Source organism: Macrobrachium nipponense, chromosome 6, assembly GCF_015104395.2.
Source record: "Macrobrachium nipponense isolate FS-2020 chromosome 6, ASM1510439v2, whole genome shotgun sequence".
In the NCBI taxonomy this organism is placed as follows: domain Eukaryota; kingdom Metazoa; phylum Arthropoda; class Malacostraca; order Decapoda; family Palaemonidae; genus Macrobrachium; species Macrobrachium nipponense.
The window spans coordinates 15,974,829-15,995,656 of NC_061108.1; the positions used below are offsets into that span (position 1 = coordinate 15,974,829).

Here is a 20,828-nt window from a genome sequence, read left to right on the forward strand (position 1 = left end):
GCTGGGAGGACTGTAGGTGATCAACAACCACGGTGACGATTGAGCTGCCGGTCTGGACCAGCGGTCTTCTTGCGGAGAAACGCTAGACCAAGAACGGAGCGCCAGTCTCTTCAGGAGAGCTGCTGGCGATCGGGCTGCACTGGTCAAGCAGCTCTCCGGGGGGAAAGCAGCTAGACCGAGAGCAGCGGCGACGGTCCCAAGCATCAGAAGAGCTGCTGCTGGTTCCCCTATCCGTCCAGTCCCGGTGGGAGCAGCGGTCAGGGGACCAACAGAGTCCACTGTTGCGGTGGGAGCGCGAGGAGCATGCCCCTTGCAATCACTCCTGATCGCCTCGCTCTTCCCGGTGTAGCCCGAGGAAGTTGAAGGGATAGGAGAGGTAGGCCTGACGCTCAACCCCCGCCCACCGGCAGAACCGGCGTGCTGGGAGAGAGAGAGAGAGAGAGAGAGAGAGAGAGAGAGAGAGAGAGAGAGAGAGAGAGAGAGAGAGAGAGAGAGAGCTGCAGAGGCTCGCCAACCCGCAGTGGCGATCGATCTGCAGGCCTGGTCGAGCGGCTGGACTGAGAACCGCGGCGACGGTCCCGAGCATCAGAGCTGCTGCTGGTCCCTCCCGCTGTCGCGGTGGGAGCAAAGCCTGTCCTCACGGCGCGTCACGCCGCTTGGACCAGCCGAGGCTGGTCCAGGCAACCGAGGGGACCGCTTCCTCGCCTTAGCCCGTGGCTGGTCTGGGACCATCGCGTCAACCCTGGGTACCGGCGACTCGCCACGAGAGTGATTGCTGGCCTGGTGGGAGTCACCTGGGCGACTCCCACCAGTCTTCCGCTCCGTGCCTGGATCCTGGCGCCGAGCGAACTTGGTTGCCTGCGTCTTGGCTGGGTGACCGTACACTCGGTACCTCTCGCGCCAGGAGAGGAGGTACCGGTGTTAGCCAGTACCCCTCCGGTCCCCCCGACAGGTCCTCCATTCAGGATGGAGTTGGGGCAGTTGCCAAAGCAACTGAACCCAACTGCACCTGTCCAGAGGGACCTGCAGGAGTAGCAATGGAGAGAACGATTCCTCGAGGAGGGCTACGAAACTCCTACCTGGCAGGTGAAGTGTCTGCCACCCTGAAACTGGTCGGTCGCGCGAACACGACCGTCGTCTGGGTGGGGCTGTCTCTGAAAGAAAAGGATTAATTAAAAGAGGGCTGGATGGCCTGCCTCCACCGGTCTCTGTGTACACGGACTCGGGGGAACGTCACGTCAATCCTGGGCACCGGACGATCGCTGTAAGAGCGATCGCCGGTCTGGCAAGAGTCACCCGAGCGACTTCTACCATCTTCCGCTCCGTGCCTGGGTCTAGACACGGTGAGCGAACTCCGCAGTCTAGACCCTGGCTGCAAGGTCACCTGTAACGCTTGCAAGCGGGCGGCCGAGACGGTTCCCGGTCCGGAGGTGGAACTTTCGGAATCGGGAGAGGAGATACCAGCGGTGGCCGGTACCACCATGGTCCTCGTCTGCTTCATCCCCGAGGAAGGAGAGACGGGCCCCTTTCCCGAAGGAACGGGAGGACCCACCTGTCTCACCGGAGCGAGACAGACCCTTAAAAGTCCCGTGACGAGACTTCTTAGGGGGGAGACCACCTTCTCTTACGGCAAAGCCTAAAAGTTGAAGGGGAGGAGGCATGAAGATATGAAGATCTCAAAGAGGAGGATGACGACACTTGACGAGCTCTCTTCCTCTTCGGTTTCTTCTTCTGCCAGACTTCTACCATCAGGAGTAGATAACCTCACAGGGCAGCGCGACAGCTTCATCCAGTGACATAACTCCCGGGTAGTAGTGGTAATGAAAATGATTATCAGCAGGGGGTCAATACACACACTCGAGGATCGGTATGCAACATGCTACAAGTCATAGGTACAATTCCAAGGTTAGGATAACCAACACGAAGAGCATCCAACCAATACTGTTGAAAACACAATCACCACTAGTCTGTAAAATAAGGAAAAAAATATTAAAGTAATGAGGATACTCCTCACACATCCCAGGGTGCTGCCCTCCAAAGTGAGAGGAGATCCCCAACATCAGCACCGCACGCCCATCCTTCTACCTTCTTCCGATAGTAAGTGAAAAGAAGAAGAGAAATTACCATAACAACAAAACACGGACAAACCTTTGAAGTTCCTTTGGTAATTCCCAAGAGTAAGCGTAATTTCCGGATGAATACATATCCCGTTACAGGATCAATATCACTTACGTTAAATACATGTCTCATCCTCACGATAAATACTTATCTCGTCCTCATGCAGGTCTGAGCCAGTGTTAAAGGGCGAAAGAATGTAAATATGTTGGCATACCTTAGCCGCTGGCTCTTAACACAAGTAGAGGGGCGGTTACAAAGACTATCACAAAAAGTGGGTTTGTATATTAAATGAAAAACCAAGGACAAACTTTTGTTTAGTATTAATATCAAACACCGTATATGCATAAATATTTAAATACAAAAAATAAATCAAAAGGATCCCACCGGGAAAAAAGATTAACGACCAGTCAGCCGGAGCTCACAAACACACATCTTCCTTGGAAGAAGGTGGCCGAAGTAAAGAGGAGTGTTTACATCCGGGAAGGTTAGCCTGCCCCACGGTAGTTACTGCCTAACCACCTTGTTCAAGATTTAACGGCCGTAATTCCAGCTACGCCGAAAGTATATTCCTATTGTTAAAGGACCGAAAGGTTTGTATTACGAATCGGAACAAACTTTTTTTCGTTGACGTTTCGTACGTCGGTTCGGCACCCGACGAACAATTTTCGTTGACGTTTAATACGTCCAATCGCCGTTAAAGGGTTAGTACACTACTTAGATTTCCAAAAGGCCTTTGACAAAGTTCCACACAAGAAACTGATGACAAACACTAGTTTTAGGAATTGTAGGAGAAATAGAAGACTGGGTCGAAGACTGGCTAACTAATAGACAACAGTCGTAATAAATGGTGAAGAATCAGAATAGGCAGATGCAACAAGCGGAGTTCCTCTGGGTTCTGTCCTTGGCCCACTCTTGTTTTTTATTTACAATAATGACATTAATGTAGGCTTAACAAGCAGAATAGCCAAATTTGCATATGACACGAACTAGGTGTATATGCAGGAGACCGAGATACAGTCGAAAGTTTAATAAATGATCTAAGGAAAATAAGAGTGGTCGAAAGATGGCAAATACCTTTTAACCTGGATATATGTACAGTGTTACCAATAGGAACAAACAACGCTCATGCCAACTATATGGGAATGACATAAATGTTGTAGAACAAGAAGAGAACCTTGGAGTCATTATTACCAAGAACTTATAAATCTACACATCATTAGTTAGACCACATCTTGAATATACAGTACAGTTTTGGTCACCAACATTAAGAAAAGAACTAAATAGACTAAAAGGGGTACAAGCAAGAGCCACAAAGTTGATTCCATCCACCAGATATGTAGGTTACCAAAGACAACTAGAGTGCCTGACAACTAATAGAGACAACTAATAGAGACATTCAAAATACTGAAAGGCATAACAAAAATAGACAGTACAGTAGGGCCTCGTTAATCACGGGGGATAGGGCCCAGAACCCCCCGTGATAAGTAAATACCCGTGTTATCCTGGTACCCCCCTGAAAATTGCTTTAAACCGCCTACTTTAATAATTAACCCACCCAAGACCACTATTTCAATGTTTATAACTGCCTACTTTAGTTCAAGCACCAAATATTTCTTCAACTATCACCTTAAACTAAATTCAAGACAGTTTCAAAGTTATTCTTTCCTATCTTCAATTTCCCCTGTATCAGATCAGCAAACAAAATTATAATTACCTAACAATTCCTTTCTATTTTCATGATTTGGCTGCTGCACCAAACTTAAAGTACATAGTATATCTATTTCGTGAATGAACATATTTATGATAAAAAACATGATTTACTGTAATGATTACAGCACCCAACTATAATATTAATGTATAAACAGCAAAATACAGCAATAAAAATCTAGTTTTGTCTTTTGTTTACGTTTAGAATCAGCTGATGGACGTTTATTACCGAAAGAATTATTTTGGAAAACAATTTAGTTGCTAAAAGAAACGAATTTATTAATGGAATATTATTATTATATTAACTTTGCACATAATAGTTTATGATATTATGATACAGTAATTCATATTTCATTGAGAGAGAGAGAGAGAGAGAGAGAGAGAGAGAGAGAGAGAGAGAGAGAGAGAGAGAGAGAGAGAGCTTAAGCTGACGAGAGTAACTTGAATAGCTTGAGATAGCAGCTTAGGACGAGAATAGCTTGAGAGAGCGAGCTTGGGACTAGAGTATTGTTGACTATCTTAGCTCGGGATAACAATGAAATTTGTAATTTAAATATTTTATGATGATAAGAAATGAAACATGGATAGTGAATGATATTATGATACAGTAATTCATATTTCATTGAGAGAGAGAGAGAGAGAGGAGAGAGAGAGAGAAAAGCTTGTGACGAGAGTGACTTGAATAGCTTGAGATAGCAGCTTAGGACGAGAATAGCTTGAGAGAGCAGCTTGGGACTAGAGTATTGTTGACTATCTTAGCACGAGAATAACTATGAAATTTGTATTTTAGATATTTTAAGATGATAAGAAATGAAACATGGATAGTGATAAGATATTCTCTTGTATACTGTTATGTGATAATCATTCAGTCAACTATAAAAGTTGTATTGAAGCACAGTTTCGTAAATCACAGAAAATAAAAAAAAAAGTATAGCAACACATATTTTATTCTTTCGGGGACCATCTTGTTCTTTTATTACGATAATAATAGATCAGTATTATAGTTTTTTTTCTATAAGTGATGAGAGAGAGAGAGATTTTGCTATTTACATTCATAGTATTTGAAAATTTGTGAATGAGTTTTATTCTAAAAATGCATTTAGTCATGAAAAGAAGAAGAAAACAGTAATCAGCGAATCTTGCTCTATGATAAAATTCGTGATTTCGTTAATTTTCCAGAATATACATAGCATTTGGGCTTCACAAAAAAGTAAGTAAAGTGATTTATGACAGAGTTTAGAGGATACTTACGTAAAAATACATCGGTACTTTGTAGAACGGTGACGTCACGGTGGTCATATGTATTTTTTTTCGTGAGTGAATATACATTTATGATAAAAAATAGTTACTGTATTGCTTAGAGAACCATATTGTAATATTAATGTAATCACATCAAAATGAAGTAATCATTGTTCATTGTATACTGTAAACATGTAAAGTGTATTTTTGTCTTTTGAAAAATGGATTCCCCAAGGAATTATTCCTTGAAGAGGCTTTTAATTATGAAGATATGCCAATAATATATAAGATTTGCATTTTATTATGAATATATGACAATAATATATAAGGTAAAAATGGTTTTATTACGTTTACGCTTCGTCGCCGATTGCAAACAACATACGATAATCTATTCGTTTGTATGACTGCAGTGTTCAGAGAAGTTGATTACTTATACCAAAACAATAATGAAGTTCGAATTGAAAATTTATGTTTTCCTAAATGTTATTACTACTGTAATTAAACTACTACTATTAACATTTCTAAAAGGTTAAGAATGACAAAGGTGCTGTGAAGTGTAACTCAATGTTTACATTTCTGCTGGCCGCTCAACTACAAGTTGATGTCAATGACGTGGAATTATTCCATGAATAGGCTATATATTATGAAGATATGCCAATAATATATAAGGTGAGAATGGTTTTATTACCTTTATTGTCAGTTAATATCATAATGTGAATCTGTTCATGCATTTGTTGGTTATCGGAACCGGACGAGGCTTAGCCTACCACCGGACAAGCACGAGATGCTGTGATTCACACCAGGATATATAGACTGAGAAGTAGTCCAAGGAAAAACCCGTGATTAACTGAATCCGTGATTGCTGATCCGCGACTAAGCGAGGCCCCACTGTAACCTCTTAACACTAAATGGAAACCAGACAAGCAATAATGGATGGAAACTAAAACATAGGAGATGCAACACATCCCATTGTAAGAACTTCTTCATATACAAGATATGTGACCCATGGAATAAACTGCCACCAGAAGTTGTCAACAGCTGCAGGCGAATTTCAAAATTTAAGCTGCCACGATGGTTAAAAAATAATAGCTATGCAATTACTTGGTAAGTTACATAAAACTTACAGTCCAAGAGAAAATAAGCTAAATTACTTTAAATTCTACTAAACATAGCCATACATACTCTAGCATGCTCGCGCAAGTGATCAATGATGAGTCGATCAACACGACTTGGGGAGGGTGGCAGACGTGGAAGAGGGACTGTGTTGGCAGATGACACTCGCTTCCCAGGAAAGCACCTTGCTAATTCAGCTTCTGTTTTCTTTCGTTCTCGTTCGAGCTGACGAAACTGATCGTAGCACTCCTCTAACCTGGAGTGTAATTCACCACTACCTCCAGTACGCCTAGGAACACCAGAAAGTTAAAAGGCTGATTCTAAATATTTCAATACCGATAAAATTATAATACCATCATAAATAACAGTCTGTTTTTCATTCCAACTTAAATACCAAACGCAATAAGAACTTTGAACATATCTATGCATAGTTAAAATTAAATTGAAAAGGTTTGTTTCATTACAAACCCACTGCATTACTACTTATAATTGACCCAATTTACACATGACATAGGCCAATTTCAAACTCATGATTTATCTGAACAAATTACATTTATTTGTAAAAAATTGACATCTATTTCAAATCATTATATGTAGTATATTCAAGACACAATAATACTTGTTGTAATTACCTGAATGGCCTGAAACCCAATAAGGGAGGGGGGATTGAAAGAAGAGCATGAGGAGGAAGGTCAGTGAAAGGGGGCATCATGTCTGTGTTTGGTGGAAGGAGAGGTGGAGGGGGTCCATGTGGAGTGAAGATATCTCCCATTGGAGGAAGCAACTCCCAAGGAGGGACACCATCAGTTGGTGGGAATGTTGGAGGGGGTGGAACCAAAAATGGCCCTTTAGGTGGTGGTCCCACTGGGCCACAATGGGTTGGGCCTTCCTTTGGTGGTCCTGTATGCTGGTCTGATGATCGTGACTCTGTTGGAGACCCCTGACTCCCAGGTTGTGACGTTACACAAGAGGCAATGCCGCGTTCATCTTGAGATCGAGGTTTACGAAGCACATTCGGAGATATGTCACCACTACTTGAGATAGTTGGTTGGGAGTTCAGAAACTTTGGTGAAGACTGAGGTCGATGTGGGATACAATGTCCATTCAAATTTACATTGTTTGGGCCACTTGTAGGTGGGAGATTAGGAGTACACAAAACAGCTAGGGCTCCAAGAGGATGACTGGTAATATTGTTAATAGTATCTTGTGACAGTCCATCATGAAGATTCATTCCATTCAAAAGATTGACAATTTGCTGACCCTTTTCAGCCTGACTAAGACCATTAGGCTGATGAGTTGACTGGACAGGTGGACCAGAGCCATTGGTGGTAGATGACTGGCCGCACATTACGTCTAGACCTCCTAAACTTGTCTTGACCCCTAGTGATGATATTGAAAATGGGTCAACTGATGTAGGAGTGGAAGAAGGAGGTAAGAGATCATGGGTGAGATCACGTGCAGATGGCAAAAGCTGGTTAAGCCCCAGGGCTGCAGCATCACTGAGATCAGAGCCTGCAAGGAGAAGTGGATCCAAATCCCCTAATGGAGGAAGAAGTGATAAACCAGCAGAATTTCCACCATTTAACCCATTTAACTGATTGAGTCTCTGTAGGTTATCTAGAAAATTCTTGTTTGCATTCAACTCACTAGTAAACTGGTCAAAATCATGACTGACAACCCTGCTTGAGGGATGACCAAGAGAATCACTTGGGCCTTTTCGGACATCACACAGAGGAGTCTGGCTGCTACTGGACATCCCTGGAGGGGAACCTGTCCCACCCACCCCAAGAAAGGAACCATAGCCAGAGTCTCTTGAGCTACCACTTAATTCACGTTCTCTAAAAAGCTCTCCATAATTCCCTTGTACACCAGCCTGAAACGAAAACACAGGGGCTTGATCAAAATACTCTCTTACAGCAAGCATATTATTTCAGAGACAGAGTTTGAAAAATGACACTGCTTACCTAGAATACTTGAACTGTTACTTTTAGCCATCAGGACACAGCACTCTACAAATATTTTAGTTTCCCAAAAAACCCTTCTATAAAAATTTATTTTGACAATACCAGTAGAGCACACCATCATAACTGAGGAAAAAAAGGGCTGAATGGTGTACAATAAATACATATCTATATATATAAATGCTACTAGTCATTACTAATCTATACAAAATGTGCTAGGCAATCAACTTGTTTATGCAATAATTCAGAAGGCGTAAAATGCCCAACAAAATTAATCATTTTTGATAAGAATACAGAAATTTACAATACCTCTTCTTCATGGACAGCTGATTCATATAAGTAATTAATGAAGTCCGATTGACTGTGTGGATGGGCTGGAGGAGGATAAAAGTCATCTGTGTGGTTTCCCCTGCCTAAGCCTCCTGAACTCCATAGAATATTATCACTTCCAATATCACGTCCCAAACTCCTGGAACTGTGGCTCAGATTACTTCCACAAGTTCTGCTGCAAATTCAAAATAGCAAAAATGTAACTTGTTTATAGACTAACATTAGTATATTACATATAATAAAAAATAATTTTGTCTACCTGAACTAACAACTTTTGACAAAAAAAAAAAAAAAAAAAAAAAAAACAAGACAAAGGAAATATAAAAGAATTTTCTAATTTATTCCAGCACAAAACATTACTATTTTCAAACTATCGTACCTGTTGATACACTACCCACACAGATCACCAAAACAGTTTCTGACTTTTTCCCAATAGGAAATGCAGGTAATCAATGTGACAGGTTAAGAAGTATGTTTAAGGTGAGTGAACTATTCACACACTAAATATAGTTTTATGACCTTTAAATAAATACAGGTACAGTGGTCCCCCCCCCCTTATTTGGGGGGGATATGTACCAGACCCCCCCAGAAATAGTTGGAACCCCTACAAAGGTGCATAAAGTAACCTATTTTGTTAGTTAAAACTCAGAAAAACCCACTACAAATTTTAATACATGGTTTTTTTTAAGATTTATCACATAAAGTGCATTTTATGATGAAATACAAAAAAAAAACATAGGAATTTGTGTATACTTCTCTTAGAAAATATTGCAAATAAGCGAATTTCCCACGAATAATGGGGGGGATATGTCCCACAAAGAAATCTGCAAATGCATGAGTCTGCAAATCGGGAGTACGTAAGTGAATACGGGGACCCCACAGTATACTAAAACAAAAGTTTACCAAATATAAAATATAGTACATAGAAAGAATCCGTGAAAAGGTTTAGAAACACTTGTTAGAAGTTTAAATACATAATAACTCCAAGACACTACTTCCCATTACAAAAACTGAAAGTTAACAGCTTCAATGCTTATGTTAAAGGATATAAATTAACATTGTGGAAAAATGATATTTTTATAAGAAAATAATGTTTTGTATATACTTCCTCAGTAATTATATAGCTATTAGTTTCCACATACAGCACCCTAATTCAAATTTTGCGGGTAGCACTTCGATTGTTCAGTGTAGGTATACAGCTCCATCCCCCAACAGCAATACTAGGAACAACTTAGCTAAAAATGTCATTCTGTTTTATGCATAATGTCCATCAGAGGGGAGGCAGGTGGGCTCTGATCATATAATTACTGGATAAGTATAAAGTGGACCCTCCCCCCGCCCCCTTTATCGCGGACTCACACATTTGCGGATTTCTCTCTGGAACGTATTGTATACGTATTCTCAATTGCCATATGAAGCTCCATGAATTTTTTCATGACTTTGCATTTTTCGCCCTATACCACCATATATAGGGGTTCCGGCCGGCCCCCTTAATGCTTTAGAGTAGAATATGTCCATGATCCCACCTCCTTTCAATGTGGAATCAGCTATATAATTACTGGGTAAGTCTCTTAGTGGTCCCCCTCTATTTGTGGGGGGATGTGTACCAGACCTCCGCGAATAGTTGGAACCCCTTTAAAAATTCTTAAAACCTCCTTTTTTTTTGGTAGTTAAAACTCAAGAAAAACCAACTAAAAATTTTTATACCAGGTTTTTTTAATAGTTTTATCACAAAAAGTGCATTTTATGATGAAATTGATAAAAAAAACCCCAAGAATTTGTGGATATTTCTCATTGAAAAATATAGCGAATAGGCAAATTTCCTGCGAATAGTGCGGAATCTCTACAGATGCCATTTCTCACAATTTCTTTGCGAATAATTATCAAAATTTACGATAACAGAAGAAATATTGCATTTTCTTGTACGGAGGAATGTTTTAGACTTATTGAGTTATGTTTATTAATTACCCTGTAACTACGAAAGTAAGAGGAATTTTGACGAAATATTTCGTATACGTATTCTCAATTGCCATATGAAGCTCCATGAATTTTTTCATGACATTGCATTTTTCGCCCTATACTACCACAATATACTATAGGGTTCCGGCCGGCCCCCTTACCTTCTCTTAGTCATACCAATTTTAATGTACCTATCAAATTTACACATCTCAAAGTAGGCATGATACTGAAGAACAAAATTTGTTGCCATTCCACTCTATGGAATAATATTTGCATCCAAAAACAGAAAACAATTCCTAAATCATCATTTATATTTTGATGGTTTGGTCACATAAAAGGAAGATTATTTCTCCAATTGTTTTTTTCTTTTTCATTTTAGCTTGAAAAATTGTTAGAACTGCAAAGTTCAAAATGGGGACCACTTTCTTGTAAGCACTTCTGTAAGCAGCCTGTCTTGCTTGAATTCAGTTAACTTTTTCTAGACAATTCATTCACTTTTGCTTCATTACATCAAGCTATGGGATATTTTTTATCTTGAATTTTGTCCAAATTTCGTTCTTAAGGTCCACTTTAATATAAACTGCATCACTTCCTCTCCCTTTCTATAACTCCTACAGCTATCTCAACTTAAAGAGAATTACCAAAATGATAAATGTGTGTACTACATATATTCGGAAGTTCTGAAAAAACTAAATCCGAGCCAAAATATTTGGAAATTAAACACTGGAACCTGTGTGCAAACATTTCATAAATTAAAAAACTATTTGATATTTATGAACGCTTTCTTTCATTTACACTAAAACCTTCATATCGGAACCTGCATGAGATTAAGGCTTGATCAATTTATTGAAAAGTTCATTATGTACAAAATTCATCCAACTAACCCAATTCCTTATTGACCATTCTTCCCTCCCGTCATAAAATCATCTTTCCTAGCTTTTTTTTAAACTCCCTTGCACATCACTACAAATAAATATGAGCCAAAACCCTAATAACCATTGTAAAACTTAAAAATGTTCTCAATTAATTTGTGTGTAACATGTACCGGTTATCATGTAAATAAGAAAACATTAAAATGTCTTCTTTCATTTGTTTATGAAAATGCTTTGGTTATCGTAGTCTTTAACTCAAGTCTCTTTCTCACATCCATCTGTTTTCCATTGTGTTATGTATGATTTTAAATTTAATACAATGTGACTCCCCTGAAGGTCCACTTGAGATCTTGACTTGACAAGTGAAATGATGTTGTCCACCAAGAATTTTAGCTACTTATTGTAATTTTTACGAGTTTATTTTTTACATACTACCATGACATCCCAGTGATCAACTTCAAGATGACTTTTCTCCATAATTATGCAATGCCTATACTGTACAGTAGTATTCAACTTTTAATTTTGACATTTTCATGAAATTTATTACTAGAGGGTGGAATAAATTTTAACTAAGAAAGTGTACAGTGTTTATTTTTCCTTGCATTTAACAGGAAAGTGCTTTGCCTGAGGGTCCTAGTATCTAATGATGTTTTATTTCTCATAATTCATTTCTAATTTATGTTATGTACAGTAATACCTGTTTTATTTCTCCAGATTCTAAAGCTAAACCATTAAGAGTAGTTCTGTCCAAATTCTGCTAAAGTACGTATTACGAGTACACATTCTTATGAAAGTAAACACACAAGAACAAGAAGATTTTGATCAGAATGCTTTTATCACTTTTTTTTTTCTTAGTAAGGTTTGTTTCTTTACATTTTTTTTTTGTAAGGTTTGTTTCTTTACATTTTTTCTTAGTAAGGTTTGTTTCTTTATAATCTTAAAATTGTACAGAATAAGTTACAAAATTTTTTTAGAGAAGTGGAAACATTAAATTTATGTGATTTTAGTACATAATTTGTCTCAGTATGTACCAAGTATATATAGGATTCTACATTGTACAGGCAGTCCCCAGTTATCGGCTTTATGGGGCTTGTCTAGTGCCATAAAGTCGGCAATTTGTGGTGCCAGAACACAGCGCGTTTCAGTTATCGGCACCATGGAGCTATAAATACCTAACACCGGTTATCTCCAACCGGTTATCGGCACCATGAGCACCATAAATCGCCGAGTTTCGGCTAATGGCGGTTCTCACTTATCAGCAACCCGCCGAAAGGAACCTCTTCTGATAATCGGGGACTACTGTACTTAGGTTTTAGTGTACTTGACTTAAAGCAATAGTCTTCTTCACATATAAATAGTCTTTGCAAGTAAATTTCCTAATTTGCAATTTCACACTACCTCATAGAATGCATTTATTTTTTTAAAAAGGACACCTTACCAAAACATAAAAAAAAAAAAAAAAAAAAAAAACTGGCTTATGAAAATTGATATTACAACTGAAAAGCTGTACTATTCATAAATGCAAGTGGTAAAGTAACCAAAATGAACATCACTGAAAACTTGATTCAATATAAGTAATTAAATAAAATATGAAAAAAATCATGATACATACTTATCTGGCTTATCTTGCAGATGGGCCAAACCTAATTGGTCTGTCTCATCAAGAACACTAGATATGAGTGCATCCACTAGGCGGAAGCCACCTAAGGCCCCGTTTCCACCTCCACCACCTCCATCTCCCCCTCCTCCAATTCCACTGTTCTTGTCGACTGTTCCAGTTCTTACACGGCAACTCTGGAAAAAAAAAATTAAGCAAATTGTGAGATAATCACATTACTTCACCACCTATAATCTCTCCATCTTAATTTTTTTCCCACTCTCTCAAAAAATCTCAAATACAAATCTTCATCTGCTATTGAACTATTGTCAACTGAGGTCGTAAGTTATCTGAAGGGGACTTTGATGTGCGTTTAGTAGCTTTTAATCAATCTAAACCTCTACATAAATTCCCTTAAAAGGGAAAATTTTCAATTCTCAAAATTTGTTTTGGAATGTGGGGAAATATAACATAACAGTTCCTGGTGAACATGAAGTTACATTCTTTATTGTTAATTTCATAAATAGTTTAACTCGTAAGAGGTTACATACTTGTAAATAAAGTTTACTTCCTCAGGTTACAAAAAAATTAAAAATTATTTTTTTGGTTTAATTAAAGCAAAATGGTCCCAAAAGGAAGAAAATAGTATTTAAAAGGCATACAACTAATGTAGAAAGGGCCAACACTGGAAATTTCCATTAGGGGCGTACCCCACATAATCCTTGTGCTCGTGCTCTCTCTCTCTCTCTCTCTCTCTCTCTCTCTCTCTCTCTCTCTCTCTCTCTCTCTCTCGACCCTCCATACCTCCCCTTACAAGTTCCCCTAATCCAACATTTTTCCCACTAATACAAACAATTTAAATTAATAACAAATTCATTTAACTTTTTATTCAGTAATACTATTTACAAACTACATTTTCTTTTTTCTCTGACTTTCACAAAATTCTAAGAGTATGATATTCTTCAAAATGATATTGTCATGATACAATAAAGTTTTATACATACTTACCTGACAGATATATACTTAGCTATAGACTCCGTCGTCCCCGACAGAAATTAAAATTTCGCGGCACATGCTACCGGTAGGTCAGGTGATCTACCGCCCTGCCCTGGGTGGCAGGACTAGGAACCATTCCCGTTTTCTAATCAGATTTCTTCTCTTCCACCTGTCTCCTGCGGGGAGGCTGGGTGGGCCATTAAACGTTTATATCTGTCAGGTAAGTATGTATAAAACTTTATTGTATCATGACAATATCATTTTTATACATTCAACTTCCCTGCCAGATATATACTTAGCTGATTAGCACCCATTGGTGGTGGGTAAGAGACAGCTAACTACTGAAATAGACAGGTAAACAACATATGTTGTAGGTATTAATAAACCTTGGTTCATACCTGATTAGGCGGAAGACTTCGTGGCTACTGCCCAGGAGTCTGCTTCGCCTCAAGAGCCTCAGCGAGATATTGATCTATGGCTAAGAGTTCTTGTGGGTCTGCCAATGGGGTCTTATCCACTTACTCGGCAGAGCCTAAAGGCCTTTGTCATTGGGTGCTATTCCACTAACATGACAATACACCTTGTTCAAGGAGCACAACACCGATCCCGATCACCTGATCCTAACATTCATGTTAGTTCTAAGATTGCAAGGAGTTATCCCCAAACTCCCTACAAACAACCAATAACTCGAAACATAAATACACGTACATTTATAACAAAACACAAAAAAAAAATTTTTGTACCCCCCTACTAGCCATACATACCCCTGGTCCCCTACCAGCAATGACACCAGCCGCCCGTGCGACATCAGCACGCTTGCTAATAGGAAACCAAGCACAAATCTGACAAGAGGGTTTATGTACATTTAAGATAAAATATTTAAGGATCAGTCTTTGCTCCCAGTCCCAGAACTGTATCTGCTGATACAAATGGACCGAGAGAGAAGCATTTCTCATAGGTCACTTTCACATCCTTCAGGTAATGAGACGCAAAAACTGAATTGCATCTCCAATATGTAGTCTCAATGATATTCCTTAGAGACATATTCTTTTGAAACGCCAGCGACATTGCTACTGCCCTTACTTCATGAGTCTTAACCCTTAGAAGACCGAAGGATTCATCCGGGCAGTTCTTGTGCGCATCAGTAATCACGCTTCTCACAAAGAAGGCTAAGGCATTTTTAGACATGAGTCTTTTGGGGTTCTTCACAGCACACCAAAGACCTTGTTGACAGCCTCCCATCTGCTTCTTTTTCTCTATCTCTCTGCCTACCAGGTTAGATAGGCCTTTTACCTCAAAGCTCCTGGGCCAAGGTTTTGATGGGTTTTCATTTTTCGCCAGAAATAATGTCTGGAACGAACAGATAGCCGCATCTCCTTTAAACCCCACTTTAGAGTCCAGAGCGTGCAATTCGCTCGTCCTCTTGGCCGTCGCGAGTGACAACAGGAATAAACATTTCCTAGTGACGTCGCGGAAGGAAGCAAGATGTAGAGGTTCGAATTTGTCCGAGGCAAGGAATTTCAGGACCACGTCCAGATTCCAGCTAGGTGTTCTCAGAGTCCCTGATTTCGAAGTCTCGAAGGATCGAATCAAATCGTGGAGATCCTTGTTCTCTGCAATCTCTAGCCCTCGATTCCTGAATACTGAAGACAGCATACTCCTGTATCCTTTGATGGTAGACACAGAAAGGTGCGATTCCTCTCTAAGAAAAAGGAGGAAATCGGCAATGTTAATTATAGAGGTACTGGAGGAGGACAGCTTCTTATTCTTACACCATCTCCTAAAGACTTCCCACTTCGATTGGTATACTCTTCTCGTTGAAGATCTGCGGGCTCTAGCGATAGCGCTTGCAGCTTTGCGAGAAAATCCCCTCGCTCTGACGAGTCTTTCGATAGTCGAAAGGCAGTCAGAGCGAGACCGGGGAGGTTGTGATGAAACCTCTCGGAGTGGGGTTGTCTGAGTAGATCTGTTCTGCTTGGCAGAGACCTGGGGAAGTCCACTATCCACTCCAGTACCTCCGTGAACCATTCTTGGGCTGGCCAAAAAGGGCTATGAGGGTCAACTTCGTGCCCTTTGAAGCCACGAATTTCCTGAGTACTTCCCCCAGGATCTTGAATGGGGGAAAGGCGTAGGCGTCTAGGCCCGACCAATCCAGGAGAAACGCGTCGATTGCAAAGGCTCTTGGATCTTCTACTAGAGAACAAAAGATCTCTACTCTTTTGGAGAGGAACGTAGCAAATAGGTCTATGTGAGGCCTCCCCCACAGGGACCACAGACTTCGGCACACTTCTGCGTGTAGAGTCCACTCTGTGGGGAGGACCTGATTCCTCCTGCTTAGCCTGTCTGCTCTCACATTTCGTATCCCTTGCACAAATCTTGTGAGGAGAGTTATACCTCTTTCCTCTGTCCAGGTTAACAGATCTTTTGTTAGCTGATAGAGGGAGAATGACTGAGTCCCTCCTTGCTTGCGTATGTAAGCCAGAGCCGTGGTGTTGTCCGAGTTTATCTGAACCACCCCGCCTCTGACTACCTCCTCGAAGAATCTTAAGGCCAGGTGTATGGCTACTAGTTCTTTGCAATTGATGTGCCAGGACACCTGCTCCTTTGTCCAGGTGCCTGACACCTCCCTTGCTCCTAGCGTCGCTCCCCATCCCAACTCCAAAGCGTCGGAAAATAACACTTGGTTGGGGTTCTGCAGGGCAAGTGACACGCCTTCGTTCTTCTTTAGAGGAAGGATCCACCACTTTAAGTGATTCTTCACCTCCTGTGGAATCGGGAAAGAGTCTGAGAGTTGCCCCGTCTTCCAACTCCAAACCTTTTTCAGGAAAAACTGAAGAGGGCGAAGGTGAAGCCTCCCCAGAGAGAAGAACTTTTCTAGCGAGGACAGAGTCCCTAAAAGGCTCAAATACTCCCTCGCTGAACTGTGTTCTCTCTCTAAGAAGCTCGAGATTCTTGACAAGCCTCGAGTGATTCTCTCTTGCGAAGGAAATACCCGAAAACCCCGAGAATCCATCTGAATCCCCAGATAGACCAAGTTCTGGCTGGGGATCAGTTGCGACTTCTCGAGGTTCACGAGTAATCCCAGAGATTGTATCATATTCCGTGTTATCATCAGGTACTCCTAGCACTGATTCTCCGACTTGGCCCTGATCAGCCAGTCGTCTAAGTAGAGGGAGATGTTTATTCCCTCTAGGTGAAGCCATTTTGCTACATTCGCCATCAGGTTGGTGAAGACCTGTGGAGCTGTAGACAGGCCAAAACACAGAGCCCTGAATTGAAAAATCTTGCCCCCTATCATAAACCGAAGATATTTCTTTGACGAGTGGTGAATGGGAACATGGAAATATGCGTCTTGTAAGTCCAGAGAGACCATCCAATCTCCTGGACGTAGTGCTGACATCACTGAGGCGGACGTTTCCATTCGGAACTTCTTCTTCTGAACAAAACGGTTCAGCACGCTTACGTCCAGTACCGGTCTCCACCCCCCCCAATGCCTTTGGTACTAGGAAAAGGCGATTGTAAAATCCCAGGGAGAGTGGACCCGGTACAAGTTCGATGGCCTCCTTTTCCCACATTTGATCCACCATTTGAAGGAGAGTATTTTTCATTACAGGGTCTCTGTATCTCGCTGACAGTTCCCGAGGAGTAGAGGTTAGGGGACGACTGTCTTTGAAGGGGATGATGTATCCCTTCTTTAGAACTGAAACCGACCAAAAGTCGGCTCCTCTCTGCGCCCAGGTTCCTGCAAAGTTCAGGAGTCTGGCGCCTACTGGTGCTTGGAGGATCATCAAGTCATTTTCCTTTCTTGAAGGGCCTGAAGGAAGACCTTCCTCTCTTATCAGAGCTCTTCTTTCTGGAAGGGGGACGAGCCGTTGCACCTCCACGAAAGGGCTGCTGAGGAGGACGAGAGTCCTTCTTACTCGTAGACACTACAGGGCGACTCTTCTTCGAAGTCTGAACAAGGAGGTCTTGTGTCGCCTTCTCAGTTAGTGAGCGAGATATATCTTTCACCAACTGAGAAGGAAACAGATGATCTGACAGAGGGGCGAACAATAACGCGGTCCTCTGACTAGGAGAAACAGCTTTTGACAAAAGGGATCCATAAACTGATCTCTTTTTCAGCAAACCAGCTCCAAATAGGGAAGAAACCTCTCCCAAACCGTCTTGTACCGCCTTGTCCATGCATGCCAGGACGCTATGGAGAAATTCTGGGTTCTTAAGAAACTCCGAGTCCTGAGATTTCTTAGCCAGAACTCCGAGAGACCAATCCAGAAAATTGAACATTTCTAATATGATGAATAATCCTTTAAGAAAGTGGTTCAACTCTGAAATGCTCCATGTAGATCTGGCCGACCCTAAAGAGTGTCGTCTGGAGGCATCAACCAGATTAGAGAAGTCCGCGTCTGCCGAAGCAGGGAGAGAAAGACCCATAGTCTCTCCTGTCCCGTACCAAATACCTCTCTTTCCAAGGAGTTTGGAAGGAGGCATGCAGAACACTGTTTTGCCCAACTCTTTCTTAGTGCCCATCCATGAATCCAAAGACTGGAGGGCCTTCTTCATAGAAATCGCTGGTTTCATTTTCAGGAAAGCAGAGGACTTTACTGTAGCATTACTCGAAAAGAGCGAACGAGGAGAAGGAGGAGCGGCTGGACTAAGAGAGTCTCCATACTCTTGCAGTAATAAGGAGGCTAATGTCTTATAGTTAGAGAGCCCCTCATTTGTAGGGAGCTCGTCTTCTGACATTTTTTCTAAAACTCGATCAGAAGAGGGAGAACGTTCTCGTTTGGAGGAAGAGTCTTTCCAAGACCTCCTACGATCCGAAGGAGAGGTGCTTCTGTCTGGAGAAGAGTCATCAATTTCGGAAACGAGTCTAGTCGAATCTTGCCTCATGGAAGAATTCCGACTCCTGACTCCTACCTCCTGACTCCTGCCTCCTGCCCTCCTGACTCCTGAATCCTGACTCCTGAACTCCTGGCTCCTGACACCGGATCCTGATCCGCTTCATGAACTCCTGACTCCGGCTCCTGACTACCTGGATCCTGGCCTACGGGATCATGGCTCCTGGCTCCATGGGCTCCTGGCTCCTGGAACTCCATGGCCTCCGGGTTGGACTCCTCACTCCTGGCCTCCTTGGCCTCCTAGCCTCCTAGGTGACTCCTCACTCTTGGCTCCTGCCTCTGGGTGTGGGACTCTTCACTTCTGGCTGGCGCCACACGCCTGATCGGCTCCTCGCACCTGGTAGGAGTCTTGCGCTTGGTTGACTCCTCACTCCTGGAAGGTGCCGTACGTCCGAACGACTCTTCACTCTCGTAGTAGCCATCTTGCTTGGTGAGACGTACCCGCGTGAAGTCAGATTAATCAACAGATATCACAAGTTTAACATACGACTAGAATTTGAGAAATATCTAGAAGTGTTCGTGAACTATCGGTGATAAGATTAGTGTGAAAATAGTAGGATAAAGCGTCTTCTAAGTTAGTTTATCAAGTGTTAATACTATAAATCAGAACAAGATGGCAGTAAGTTCCAACTGCGGGAAGAGGTGGCGTAATTTGGCGTGTTTAGCAGATTCGCAATACGATGAGGTAGCAGGAAGGGAACTGGCATTTCTCATCTATGAAATCAGCAACAGTCCTAACCAAAAAAGATACAAAGCATTCATTCGGATATATTAGAAGGATATAATCCTTCAAACTGGAACAAATCTAATGAAACATCTTGAAAATAATTGAAGAAGTTCCAAATAAAATCCAAGTGGTCAAGAGACTCATAAAGAAAATATACATAAACCAACATATTCCGACAAAGAAAATGAATAAGGTGAATCTTGTGAATATCCTAATTGATGCATTAGGAAAAAGAATGCCAAAAGCATGCAAACTGTGTAAGGTTTGGTATAGCATAGTCAATCCACAAAACCTAATCAGAAAATGTGCTGCATGCAACATTCCGACCCATCCACAGTGTGCTGAGGTAATACAAGATTTGAGAAAAGATACAAGAATTTTTTGTTCAACATGTCTATCATGGATAGACAATGTTATTAAATCAAGATTGAATGTACAAATAGTTGAGGATGAAGAAGAAGAGGAAGAGGAAGAAGAAGAAGAAAAAGAAGAAGAGGAAAACGGAAGAGAAGTAAACAAAAATGAAATGACAGAAAAAATAAGGAAAACAAAGAACAAGATAAAAGTATGGATGCAGAGATACTCATTGATACTACATATGAGGCAATAAAGCAGCATACCTACGAAGAAATAAATTACGATATGACAACAGAAAAGCAAATCCCGAAGAGGCTCTACCCAGATCTATACAATGACGGGAAAGAGGAAAAAATAGACAAGAAAGACAAAATCTGCAACCTTTTGAAAAGAGGGAATTGCAGATTTGGAGAAAGATGTTACTACAAACATCCTAAGATATGTCAAACTATGAAATATATGGTAAATGTGCATACTTAGATGGATATGGGGATGATTGCAGAGATCTGCATCCAAAAATATGTAAAAACCTAAAAGAAGGAAAAGGATGTAAGTTCGACAAAAAATGCAAATATATGCACCCTGTAGCCATGAATCATAATCAAATAAATAACCAACCAAGTAATAAAATCCAAAATAAGAAAGAAACAAATAAAGAGAGAAATCAAGATATCAGGTAAAAGAGAAAAGCAAACCACCAATGAGATATGCAGAGGTGTCAGCAAAAAATTTCAAAGCATCAGCTCCGAAATTCTACTCAAGAGATAATAACTGTATTTATTATGCAAGAGGATATTGCAGAAACGGAGAAAATTGCAGATTCAGACACAAAATGAATAATTATGATGAAGGAAGATCAAATATTATGGAAAAGTTGGATTTTTTAATGTCAGAATTTCTGGAAATGAAAAAAGAACAACATACCAGAAACAGGAAAGAGACATGGGAAAATCC

At 41.0% G+C, this 20,828-nt stretch overlaps 1 protein-coding gene across 1 annotated transcript in view; it reads right to left on the reverse strand.

Annotated features, from left to right (window-relative positions):
• LOC135216462 (mucin-2-like) overlaps positions 1–20,828 on the reverse strand; it is an 86,811-nt gene that overhangs the window by 42,093 nt on the left and 23,890 nt on the right. Inside the window, exons 2-5 of the mRNA XM_064251832.1 lie at positions 12,912–13,093; positions 8,448–8,643; positions 6,810–8,050; positions 6,247–6,466 (exon numbers count right to left, since the gene is read on the reverse strand). Coding sequence (XP_064107902.1) covers positions 6,247–6,466; positions 6,810–8,050; positions 8,448–8,643; positions 12,912–13,093 — 1,839 coding nt within the window. The remainder of the gene's footprint in view (positions 1–6,246; positions 6,467–6,809; positions 8,051–8,447; positions 8,644–12,911; positions 13,094–20,828) is intronic.